The sequence below is a fragment of the Haliaeetus leucocephalus genome, unplaced genomic scaffold, assembly GCF_000737465.1.
Source record: "Haliaeetus leucocephalus isolate CR32 unplaced genomic scaffold, Haliaeetus_leucocephalus-4.0 Scaffold668, whole genome shotgun sequence".
In the NCBI taxonomy this organism is placed as follows: Eukaryota; Metazoa; Chordata; class Aves; order Accipitriformes; family Accipitridae; genus Haliaeetus; species Haliaeetus leucocephalus.
Window position 1 is genome coordinate 1440348 of NW_010973104.1, and position 12776 is coordinate 1453123.

General features: G+C 45.1%; 1 protein-coding gene across 1 annotated transcript in view; it reads left to right on the forward strand.

The window, feature by feature from the left end:
* The first annotated feature begins 581 nt into the window (after positions 1-581).
* The window catches only part of FANCA (Fanconi anemia, complementation group A), a 39453-nt gene continuing 27258 nt past the window's right edge, over positions 582-12776 (forward strand). The window contains exons 1-11 of the mRNA XM_010579696.1: positions 582-621; positions 1206-1315; positions 2295-2367; positions 2846-2988; positions 3601-3696; positions 6401-6474; positions 7625-7737; positions 8480-8562; positions 9014-9047; positions 11428-11494; positions 12096-12208. Coding sequence (XP_010577998.1) covers positions 582-621; positions 1206-1315; positions 2295-2367; positions 2846-2988; positions 3601-3696; positions 6401-6474; positions 7625-7737; positions 8480-8562; positions 9014-9047; positions 11428-11494; positions 12096-12208 — 946 coding nt within the window. The remainder of the gene's footprint in view (positions 622-1205; positions 1316-2294; positions 2368-2845; positions 2989-3600; positions 3697-6400; positions 6475-7624; positions 7738-8479; positions 8563-9013; positions 9048-11427; positions 11495-12095; positions 12209-12776) is intronic.

The window sequence follows — 12776 nt, forward strand, 5'->3', positions numbered from 1 at the left end:
ATTAGATGAGAGGCAACTGGGGAAAAATCCCTGTGGGAATTCCACACTGCTCCCTCTGAAACCTTTATTGCCCCCAGCAATGCCCAGCTGGTGATTTCTGCCCTTGGGAGTTCCAGCCTCCTCTTGTCCCCTTCCCTGGGTGGTACAAGGGGCACCCAGCACCCTTGCCCCCCAGGGAAGCCCGGCTGGTCTGTGGGGGTCTGTGAGACCCCCCGCCCCAGCCGAGTTGATGCCCCTCAGGGTCTATCAGGGGAAAGCTCCTTCTCCTGGTGGCCATATGGCGGTGAGCCACTCACACACACTGCCGCCAACAGCCTCTGTGGAGTGTGTCCCCCCACGTCCCACCTCAGCCATGCCGCCCCACCACCTGATACAAGAGCTCCCCCCCCCAAATCGACACCGGTCGCCCTCCCCAAGATGGCAGCCACACCACCTCCGCCACTACCAAGATGGCGGTAGGGTAGGCGGGACCACAGCGCGTTTCCAGCCAATGGGCGAAGGTTGCGTCACCCGGCTGGCAGCCAATGGCGGCGCAGGGCGGGGGGGGTTTGTTTGGCGGGAAGCGGGCGGGGGCCGCCGTGATGGCGGGCCCGGGCGGGAGGACGTGGAGGGACCTGCTGGGTACGTGCGGGCTGGGTAGGCCGGGGCTCCTCTGAGTGAGCTCTTGGCCTGGCGCTTCCCGCAGGGACAGCGGAGGGAAAGCGAGGGGTGAATGGCCCCTCTCCACCCTCATGTACCCTGCTGCTCCGGCCTGTGTGGTGCTCTGGGCTCCTGGCAGCCCCTCACCTCAGCTCCTCCTCAGCCCTGCTGCTCCTCCTCCTCCCAGGGACCCTCTCCCAAACGCTGGTGGCCTTCCTGTGGCCCTGCTGCAGCTTCTCTTCTGGGGTGGGGGTGTCAGGGCAGCACTTTGTTTGCTTTGGGCCAAGGGCCTTTGGAGGCTGATGGCTGACAGTGGCTGGCAGGTTCTTGGCTGTGCTGGGCTGCTCATGCTGAAGGCCACGGGGCTTTGTCTGCTGAGCTGCCTGGAGCAGACCTGTCAGAAACATCCTGCACTGCTCCTGTCATGCTGCCAGCATGACAACGAGGGTCTGACTGGGGCCACCTTTGCCCCGTCAATGACGTGTACCGTAGCAGCAAAGAGAGGGAGATGTCCCTGGGGGCTGTCAGAGCAAGCTGTGGTTATAAAAGAAATCCCAACTTCTCAGCAGGGAGAGCCAGGAAACGAAAAAGTGCCTTTAGGAGCGGAGCAGAGCTCCAGGAAGCAGCTCTACGCCTTCTGGATCGCCATCAGAACCTGAATGACCTCCTCCTGGAGGTAGGAGTGGGCAGTTTGGGGTGTAGTGGTCAGGCTGGGGATTGTGGGACATGCCAGCTGGAGGTGGGTTCCACCAGGGCCCTTCCTAGGGCAACTGTAGAATGAATGTACTGGGAACACAGTTTTCATGATAAGTGAAAAGAAAAAACAACACTGTGGGAATAAGCTGAACTTTAGAGGTCTGTGTTGCAGAAATGAGATTTCCCCCCCCCCCCCCCCTTTATTCCTCTGTTTTATTGTTGCAGACTAAAAATTGCTAAGCATGGTTTGGATTTGAGACAAAGGGAAATCCAGCACCTTTTCCTTGGGGTCAGAACTGGCTTCTTGTGAATATGGTGGGGGGGGAAAATCAGGAGAGACTATTGCGTTTTCTCTGAATTACGAACCATTTCTGACTAATGTGACTGTCTTTATGAAAACCTGTGTCATTTGCCTATATAGGCACTTGAGCCAACATTCTGACAGCCATGTTCTACCTTCTCCTCACACACTGGAGAGAGCTTTTGATTTTGTTAACTTGAATAGACTATTCAAATACTTCCCACAGTTCAGCCACAAGGATGTTTCTATACAGAATATTTGTCTTTATAAAAAGAAAAAAGGGGATTTAACTAGAAAAGGATCCAACATTTTGACATGTTTCATCAAATATTTATGTCAGTGTGGCTTCACAGAAGGGACTTGAAAGACAGAAATTTTGTTCCTGGTGCTGCTGCTGATCTGTTGGGTGACTGGGGACAAGTAACTTTGACCTGTATCTTCTTTTCTCTGCATAAAATGAAGATAACTGTACTTAAGCCTCTTATAAAGTACCCTGAAATCTCTGGTTTATCACGACCATGTGAGAGCTTGGTTAATTTCACTTCATTTGCTCCAGCCCCCAAGAATGCCAGGGCTGCTCAGTATACTTTAGAGGGAATAGGTTTGAAATTGTGTGCAATAGACGGCTAAGACTGTTATGTTTTTGTTTGGCTTCCAGGTGGAAGATTCAGTCAAGCCAGGTGGACAGGGTGGTGTAGAGCACCAGGAAGTATCGTCAGAATCATTTATAGGTGAGGGAAAGAGTATCTGTTGGAGACAGATGTGGGAAAGAACTTTTCTTTATGTACTGAATTTCTGCCTGTTAAATGCAATCCCAATTTTACTTTCTTTTCATTGTTCTGGTTTCCCGCTTGGCTACTCATTTCTTACTTGTCCAGTGATGACACTGCTGGCAAGGTCTGATCATTAAATATTTTGATTACTTGAAAGTGTTACTGTGAGCCCTACAAGACTAAAATACAAAAATCTGCTTAGCGAGGATACTCCACCTCTGCCCCTGGTTGTTCTGCCCCTGTTTTTTGTACAGTAAAGGAATGATACATGGAAATAAAAATGATTTGCAACAAATAACATCTGTGCTGTAAGGACTTTAAGACTTTGGGCTTCTGTCTTCATAGCCATGTGTTCAAACCCTTTTTTTTTCTCCCATGCTGACAGCTTTCTGCTTTGTGGTTTGTTTTGGGTTTTTTTGTTTTTTGTTTTTTTTAGTCTCTGTGCTGCAGGAACAGGCCTCAAGATTGGGTGTACCCACAGCAATATTGGCAGCCAAAAATGCTGTTACCAACATCGAGCGGATCTGCCAGGCTTCTGCAAGCCCCTTTCAAGTCCCACTGCTGAACTTGGACCAGAGAGTAAGGGAAAAGGTTTACATTTAGTTTATCAAGAAAACGGTATTGTTAGGTTTGACTTTAAACCCAGTTTATCTGTTCTGATAAAGTCACCCAAACATGTAGGACCTGAGCGGCTGATTATTCATTTATGTGTCCAATATGCTCACAGAAGTATGACGTTCTTCTCCTATACAGGAAAGCGGCTGGTTTTGACAGCTTGGAAACTAATTTTTTTGTCTGTTGCTGAAGTGCAGTGTTAACACAGGTCTCTGAGCAGATCCTGTGTTACAACCTCTGGTGTACCTCAGACTTGGTCTCTTTAAGCCACGATTCCACCTTTATCAATTGTCTCAGTTTGCGGTGTAGCCAGGTGTGGCGATGGCCATCCATACAAAAGCTGTGCCGTGGCTGCTGGCTCAATTCACCTCTGAGGAGCTGTCAGGTGTCACTGCTGTCAGCCTGGCTGCTGTTACTTCAGCCTTAAGATGGAAAAGTTTGGGCATTTCCCATGAATTCTCTCTACTATTCAAGCCTTTAAAAAACAGTAAACAGGGAAAAGTAACACATTGTTTTTCTAAGAATGCATTATTTACAAAGGAAATTATTTCTGCTTAATTTATGGGGTTATTCCAGAAGAGGTTGTCTTGCTTGCTTCAAACGGTCAAAGATTTGCTGGCAAACAATGTGTTCTGTCGCTCGCTCTTCTGTCAAGAAATGTGGAAAATGAAGGTAAGAACTCATGGAGAAATGTTGCTGTGTTACAGACTGTTTAGACTTCACCTGTGTGTTTTCAACCCTCCTCTCCCATGAAGGCCAGGGATAACTTAAATGGACTAGTGAAGTGCTGTGATTGTTCAGTTTCCCTCAGTGTTTTTCTTGCCACTGCTCACCTCTGCTCATGGTCGACTGCAGTCATGAACTCATCTTGAGAATGACTGTGGTCTTTCTGGCCTTTTAAAAGCATGAACTGAATTATAAATGATGGGGTTTTTTTTGTTTGTTTTGTTTATTTTAAAGCAAGTTCACTGGGAGCTTCCTTGCCTCTGTAGCAGGATTTGCTTTTTTGAAAAGGACTTATTAGAGGTTTGGAAGCAGGTGAATTATTAAAATTGTGTGGCCACTTCTGAGAAACTGCCACAAAGGAGAGTTGACAGCATCTTGGTGATCAAGCGTTGGTTTTTAGGGAGTCCAGAGATGTCTAACTCTTTCCATTTGTACTCAGCATGGCTCGTTCTCACTAGGAAGCAGCGAGGAAGGGCATAGTGTCTGGAGTTATAGTACGGGTAATGGGATTAAACTCATCTGAGGTGACACCACAGTTAATAGAAGCTTGGGGGTATCATTTTCTTGTCTATTTAGCTTCGCTGCCTTACTGTTATCCATGAAGTATGCTAATAACTCTCCATCAATTGGCGTGTAGGTTTGCTGTCTGGCCTAAGCAATCCAGATCAATCGACCAGACAGTGCTGAAGCTCCAAGCTGGCTGTGGGGTGGCACGGTCCCAGAAGCCCTTTATGTACTTTGCCAGCAATATTCAGTGCATCTTTGGCATTCTGGTTCTCCGCTCTATTTACCTGGGAATGCATGCAGAAAATAGCTTGAGAGAAATACGATAGTAGATAACAGGTCCCATTGCTTCACAAATGTGTTGTCTTGATTTCATTGGGTGGTTTGTTTTCTTAAGATAAGTGATGCTCTAAGTGGAGTTAAGGGCTTTTGTGAGCGGGATGGTTTTGGTTGCTCCCTGCTCTGGTGGGAAAGAAGGAAGAGGCTGATCTGTCAGGATAAAGAGGCATGCTCTAGTCTCAAATATCTGATCCTGGGCTGAAAATAGAATCCTGTGTGTTTTGTAGGCTGATTAAGATCTCCTCATTCTCGAGTAGACATGGAGATCAAGTGCTGCTGTGTAATTGAGATTGTTACAGTAAAGAATTAGGTTGTCCAAGACAAAGTATGTGGGCGAGTCTAGGGTCATGCTACAAGGCAGCTGCTGGTCGCCGCAGAAAGCTTGCGGGGCTTTGGCTTTTCTCCTGAATGGCTTGTGTGCCCAAGACTCCCAAGCACCTCTTCCTTCACAAGGTGTGAAGATTTTGTTTCTGACTTGGAGCGTTTTTGTATGGAGGCTGGAATGAGCAGAAGTTACTGCTGCACCCTGGAGTCCTGCTTTGCTAGGACAGTGTCATGGTTTAACCCCAGCCAGCAACTAAGCACCACGCAGCTGCTCACTCACTTCCCCCCCACCCAGTGGGATGGGGGAGAGAAACAAACAAAAAGCTAAAACTCGTGGGTTGAGGTAAGAACAGTTTAACAGAACGGAAAGGAAGAAACTAATAATGATAATAATAACAATAATAAAATTACAATAATAATAATAAAAGAATTGAAATATACAAAACAATTGATGCACAATGCAATTGCTCACCACTTGCTGATCAATGACCAGTTAATTCCTGAGCAGCGATCTGCCCCCTGGCCAACTCCCCCCGTTTCTATACTGGACATGACGTCACATGGTATGGAATAACCCTTTGGCCTGTTTGGGTCAGCTGTGTCCCCTCCCAACTTCTTGTGCCCCTCCAGCCTTCTTGCTGGCTGGGCACGAGAAGCTGAAAAATCCTTGACTCTGTATAAACACTACTTAGCAAGAGTGAAAACATCAGTGTGTTATCAACATTCTTCTCCTACTGAACCCAAAACATAACACTATACCAGCTGCTGGAAAGAAAATTAACTCTATCCCAGCTGAAACCAGGACACATAAGACTCTCCAGGACATGCTGTTCCAGGCAGGAGCTGGAAGGGATGTTGCAGGGAGGCATGAATGGTGCAGTTTCATCTGCATGGAAGCAATGCCTGGTGCCAATTTTGCTGATGACGAGCCTGGCGTTCAGCAGCAGGACTGCCCAAGCAGTGTTGTTTTTTCCTCTGTGTCCATCGGCCTCTGCCCATACAGTTTCAGTGTCTCTTTCTGTCATCTCCTATTGGGAAATGGATTTGAGAGCAACAAACTCGCTTCAGAGACTAATAAAGAGTTAACAGGCTAAGTGATAATTCTCTAATCTGTTTCTGGATCTGAATTAACAAGACTTGAAACTTAGTGGTGTTACCTGTTTTCTGGGATATTCAGTGTTCCTTTGAATATGCAGAATCAGCATTATTTCAGGGGGACAAAGATGGATATATTTATCACTTGACCATGAAAATTTAAAATGGTGATCTATCTACAGCCCTAAACCATTCAAAATTTGTGGAAAGGAAAAATCAGATATAATCTTTCCGCATCTGGTATTTCCTATGTTGTCATTTTTTAATTTCAGTAAGTTCTGGATAGTTTGAATAAATGGAATTTAGTTTTTATGTATAGTTTACGTTAGTCAAATGTTAACGTTAACTGCAAAATGCAGACTATGACCTAATTGCGACATCTTGTTAGGACCCTCCAGTGCTGGAAGCTGTGTGGCACCTGCACAGAGGCGACATTGTTGGACTGGGAGAGCTGCTGGAGAGGTGAGCAGAGGTTTATAGGTTTGCAGATGTATTTAATCTCTTAAAGCCTATTGAAATGTAATCGGGGATTAGTCATGAGTATTCTGGACTAAGAATATAGTCAGGTGCTGGCAAGTGATCAGATTAGCAGGATTTAAGAAGTTACCCTGGGTAACTCTGAGCGGTTACTCTGGGTTAAGTAGCACAGTTCAAGATGTGGTGGCTGGCTGTCCAATGGCTGCCGAATTGGCCGCAATGTGAAGCAAAATGGTTCGGTGGGAACCACCACTGCAGACCGTCCTAGGTGATGCTTTATCTAGTGCTTTGTTTCACTGCTGCAGTGGGTGTGGGTAGTTAGCAAGCAGTGTGGGAAAGGACTCAGTCACCCAGCTCCTTGAATTTATCTGGGCGTGCCTCCAGGTCTGCTTTGGAAACTCGTTTAGCCCATAAAAATTAGTGCTGGTCTTGATGAGAAGTCTTGCTTTGCAGAAGCTGTGTGCTTCTGTCTTCCCCAAACCTTAAATTTTGGTGAGATTTGGCAGAGTTAATCTTCAGAGAACAGGGTGGTTCAGCCTGCAGAAGAGAAGGGAGACCTCAGAGCGGCCTTCCAGTACTTAAAGGGGGCCTACAGGAAAGATGGGGAGGGACTCTTTATCAGGGAGTGTAGTGATAGGACAAGGGGTAATGGCTTTAAACTGAAAGAGGGTAGATTTAGATTGGGTGTAAGGAAGATGATCTTCACTGTGAGGGTGGTGAGGCACTGGAACAGGTTGCCCAGGGAAGCTGTGGATGCTCCATCCCTGGAAGTGTCCAAGGCCAGGTTGGATGGGGCTTTGAGCAACCTGGTCTAGTGGAAGGTGTCCCTGCCTGTGGCAGGGGGGTTGGAACTAGGTGATCTTTAATGTCCCTTCCAACCCAAACCATTCTGTGAGGAAATACTTGAACACACAACTTCACATGTATTTTTTCCTTTGGATATGCTTGTTGTAGAAGCTTTTTATAAAGCAAATAAAGCTCTTGCTGTTCCAAATTAAAGAAATGAAATGCCACATATAGGGCAGAGTCCTGCACAGATGGTTCTTTCCTGAGTCCAAGAGGATGGTGGAGCAAAAACTCAAGCCTTAAAAGAAGCAGGAAGGATTGAATTGAACGTGCTTTTGTTTGTTCTCAGCAACCCGGCTGCCCCTGCTGTGGTGGAGTGGCTGTGCAACAGCCTTTGTGGCCTCTGTGAGCAGGTGGAGGAGTCCTCCAGGGATGTGGAGCTCGCTGGGCGCATTCTCTCAGGCAAGGCACTCAACTGGGCACTGGTGGATCGGGGTCCGGCTGCTGGTCTGCACAGCCTGCAGCAGGAGCTGTGCAAGTCAAAAGCTTGGAGGTGTAAGAACAGAGGCCTCACTTTGCATTTTCTTACCTGTTTCAGTCAGGGGAATCTATTTTTATATTTGGTAAATTTAGCAATTTTTTTTCCCTTCAAAGATAATTGTTTTGAATTTGTATATCCCCTTGAGTTACAGTATCACAAGAAAGTGTAGTTGCAAGGTGTATGGGGCCAGGGATGATATATTGAGAGTGTGATGCTCCTGCAAAGTGTCTGAGATATTTTGGACCAGAAATATTTAACAGTTCCATTTCCCCCCTGTCATTTTCTATTATTTATTTTGTGGTTTTGTTTAGAAAAAAATCACTACACCATTTGACTGAGGAGCTGTAGTCAGACCTTTGGACCAGTGCAATTGGTCAGGTACAACCCATATGAGTTCTGCAGTGGTAATAGAGCATAACACCTGTAAATTCTTCAGCCTTTATAATCCTTTAAGGTTCTGTGCTCCTTGCCATCTGTTGTTCTAGGTCCTTTTGCCTGGGTGTAATTTTACTCCAAGAAAATAAATGATTCCTGCTCACTGCTGTGTAGTGAATGAGGCTTTTCAGACACTAGTCCTATTGGGAGACAGATGGCGAGGCGAAAGAGCAAGTGATCTTTATTGAAAGGGAGATGCTGAAACACTAATTCCTTCTTGATTTGCAGACTTTGCAATACTGTTTCTTCAGAATGGCTTTCAGCAAACTTCGGAGCTGGGAAGGAAGTCGGAATTCAAGAATGTCCCCTATGTAAGGACAAAATGAACCTATTTACTAACGGTTGTTTAAAAGAGTAGTTTCATTATACACCTCTGTGCCTCACTGAGTGTAAATAGATCAGAGCTTAGAGCAACAAAGAAGGTGGTGGTGGTCCAGGTGCTGGAGTGGATGCAGAGGAAATGGTGAAACCAGAACAGAGACTTTTTGTATGGAGGATTTCTCCAAGGTGACACATCAAGGACTTTTTAAGCTTCCTTGGTTTCACCTTTTTTCCATTTGAATATGAGGCATGGAGTGCTGGTAAGCATGGGAAATGCTTGCCCTTTGGTCTATTGTATCTGTTCTACAGTAGAGCCTGAGGTAAAAGTTAAGCTTTAAATTAAGAGGGACAAAACTCTTTCTTTGAGTCAATTTACTTTTTCTGCATATAACTATAGCTCTTTTAAACTCTAAATGGTCTTAATTTGTCAATTTTGAACAGATCTGTCATGCCGTCTTGCAAAGAATGTTGACATGTAAGTGTTTTTGTGATTCCTAGCTTTGTGCAGTCACTGCTGTTTGCTAGACTTACATTCCTTGTTCATTGCTAAATCTCTAAGGGCATTGCTAAATCTCTAAGGAGAAATCCTTTGCCTGGGATGCTTTTCCTTTGTTATGCATAATATTTATGTCACTGATTTTATGTGCCTCTGCTTTCCCCTTCACTCTTGTAAAGTGAGTGTCTTCTACACTGCAGATAATTTCTTGCCTTTTATGCTAGTTCATTTTGATGCTCCCAGCTGCAACATCAGGTAGCTATCTGATCTGATTTTTAACAAGTTTGATTGGAAACAATTGTAGCACAGAGGTTAGGCCTAGATAATTTTTTTCTGCTTAGTAAATTAAATGTTGAGTTTACAAAGTTATGTGCAAGTAGGCTATTTTGCTGGCTCACAGTTTGGATTTGCAGACTGTTTTGTGAAACTTTTTTTTGTTTGTTTTAAATGCTGAGCAAAGACATCTAATGTACATGTGTAGTCTTTAAACAGCCAGTCTTCAAGAACTGTCCCAGGGACAACGTGCCTGTTTTGGCCTGGGCAGTCCTGATGCTGCTGCTGAGAGCCCAAGCGTAGCAGTGCCTGATTTGCATTGCAAATCCCGATGCAGAAAGACTAAACATACAGGAGGGTTTCTTTTTGTCTGATGTCACAGATGATCCTCATGGTAAATTGCTGTATTGGCTCTACAGCAGAGGAAGCGTTCCCTTACACCTCCTCACGTTCCCGACACCAGTGTATTAGTATAATCTGTGCGGCTGCTGTTACTTTCCTATCTCCTTAGTGACAGCACTTTACCACTTTTGTTGCTGGCATGTTTCAGGAACATGCTCAGTGCTACTGCAGAGGTTAGAGCTTTTCCTCTGCTGTAAGATGACTGAAACCCAGGACATAACACCAGGACTGCTCCCTCCATTCTGAGTCTCTCATGGGTGCTGCCAGCCTTATCCCTTACCCCACCTCTTGCAGGGAGCATTGTCTTTAGACAGAGATGCCTTACAGACCTTGCAGAGTGGTTCTAAAAGGGGAAAGCTGTAAGAGAAGTGCTTTATTATTTAATATGTATGAGTCCCATCTCAGGTGGCCCTTTAACAGTGTTGGTACTTGAAAAATAACCCTTACAAACACGGGACTAGGGGAATTTTTGCAGTAAGAGAAGCAGGCTGTTGGCAGTCAGACAGGAGTCTGCTAACCTGCTCTTCATTTGACCTTCACGTTTGTGCAGCCTGCACTGCCACTGACTGACTTGCAGTCTGTGTGTCTGAAAATTGTATTAAATGAGTTTTATATGAGGTATTTTTATTAGCGTATACTTTTGGGTCACCTTTGAGGGGTTTCACTTAACTAATCAACTGCTTTGAAGAACATTAGGATTCTTTATGTAAAATAATTCACTATTAATGAAGACCTTCACAGGAGGAGAAGGACAGGCTGAGAGGAGCATAGGAGCACTGTACTTCATAGTACTGATCTTGCTGTGTTGAACTCCTGTGCCCGAGGATAAGTAGAGTTTATCTCCTTTTCTCTATTCTCCCCTACTTAACCTTAAAGTATTCCTCAGCAGGGGAGGAGAGTATTACGTATTAACACTGGACTGCCTCACGAAAGGCATGTGAGGGATGCCTGTTTTGCTGCCCCAGCTCAGTATTAACTGTAGGAGGCTTTTAAAGGTAGGATGGGACAAGAAACAAAAACTGCCGCTGCAGCACGCTGTAAAGCAAAGGGTCTCAGTGTGTGGGCTTTTGAGTGGTGTGTAGGCTGATGGTCAAGGCAATGTGCTGTGCAAGCCACCAACCTGTTTGACTTCTCCAGTCATTTGGGGGCAGAACTAGCTTTTGAAGGACTTTCTGCTAAGCAAACATAACATGAAGTCCCACTGCTGTTAGAAATTTGTGGCGCTTACACCAGCGTGGTTTTTGTTTGGCGAGGGCAGTTAAAACCATTCTTTCCAGGGGTTGTTAATTCAAAGCTTGCTTGTGCAAATCCCTGCCTCCAGACAGACTTTTCTCTCATGCAGCTTTGCAGTGTTCACACTTAGAGATGCACTGCACAATTAGGATTGGGTTTGGAAATTGAATACTAATTTATGTGCATTTTTAGATGGCTTAATTATTAGCACATTCTTGGGAACACTTTTAAATTGGTTCAAGGTTAGTGTTAATAGTTTTTGAGTCTGTGTCACTTTTGAAAAAATTTCGTAAGAATTTAATGCTGCTGAATGGCTTCTGCATATTTCCCTAATGGGGTCACCTTCTTAAAGGTGCACAGATTGCTTGTTCCTGTTAGTTCCTGTGTGTTTAGTGTCACAGTTCTTTCCATTTCTCTCATTGTGTTTTTGTGTTGTTATTTTGGGGTACAGGGGTGCTTGATGCTGTTGGTAAAGAGAAGCAGGAAGAGGTTTCCACATTGCAAGCTATGAGGTTCTGGTAAGAAATGCTGTTCCTCCGAATAATGTCAGGAGGAAGTTTTTTTATCCACTGTTACACTTGTAACTGAAATAGGGGGAATGTTGTGGGGCTTTTAAAATTTATTTACACACACACACCACCCCAGATGGGGTGTTTAATATTCTCCTCTTTAATAAAATATGTGCAAATAAAAATGCTTGTAAGAAGATAAGCATCAGGTAGGAAAGGGTGTTCTGGCAGTGTTGGAACCAATCTTGGAGCACTTTCCTGGCATTTGGTTAGTTTCCCTCATCAAGTTTTCTCCCTCTGCTTCTGAGCAGAAACACCTGGAAGCTGCCGTCATGCTCCAATTCCTGCTTCCAAACCGGTTTTGTTTAACTCCTTTGTACATGTCAACATTCACTCCCGTCCTGTGCAGGGATATACATTAGAAAGTTTGTAAATCTAATAGCTACGTAATGTTGAGTAAGCAATGGATTTTTAGAAATACATACGAAAAAGTATATATCTCTAGCAATTTGATAAGATAGGTGTAGAAGAAAAATTAGTCATTCACCCTAATCAGCACCTGGTTGATCATACTTCCTGTGCATTGTTTCTATTTCCTTGTCATTTGTAGGCTGAATGTGTTCAATGTGTCAGTTTATAAAAGTGCGGTTCATCCGGATTCCTTGCAGCAGTTTTTTAGACACACCCTGACCGAAGTTCTTACCTACAACCCGTTGTTGAGAGGTAGGAACAGGCGGGGAGAAGTGAGTGTCTCCAGGGTGTGTTATTGTGTGTCCGGAGCTCCGTCCCACCTGGGGCCTTGCTAAATGGAGACCAGCCTGGGGGACCCAGAGCCAGAGAAGCTGCCTTACTCCCCAGCTCTTTCCCAGGGTCTATATAAGCAGGGTGCCAGATCAGACAAAAACAAACTCATCTGGGGTCTGGGCTTTAGAGGGCTGTAGTTCAGGAGAAAACTTTAGGTGGAAAATCAGTGCCTTCAAACAGAGCTTCAGCCAACAGCTCATGAACAGATATTTGGAGTAACATCTAATAGCAGCCTTTACAGAGGAGACGTGGGGGAGCTCTGGCTGCTGGGAGCAGTCCTGGCCGAAGGAGAAACTGGGTGGGAGAGGTGGTGCTGCAGAGAGTACTTGCAGCTAAGATAGTCTGGCCCCTGTGTGTGTTTGGGTTTATGCAAAAGACAGGGCCTTTCTCTGCTGACTGGCTGTTTCTTTTGGTATATTAGAGATAAAGGCAGGAAGGCTTCTAATCCATGATTGGTAATTGTGAAGCTTGATGTTTTTAGGAAGAA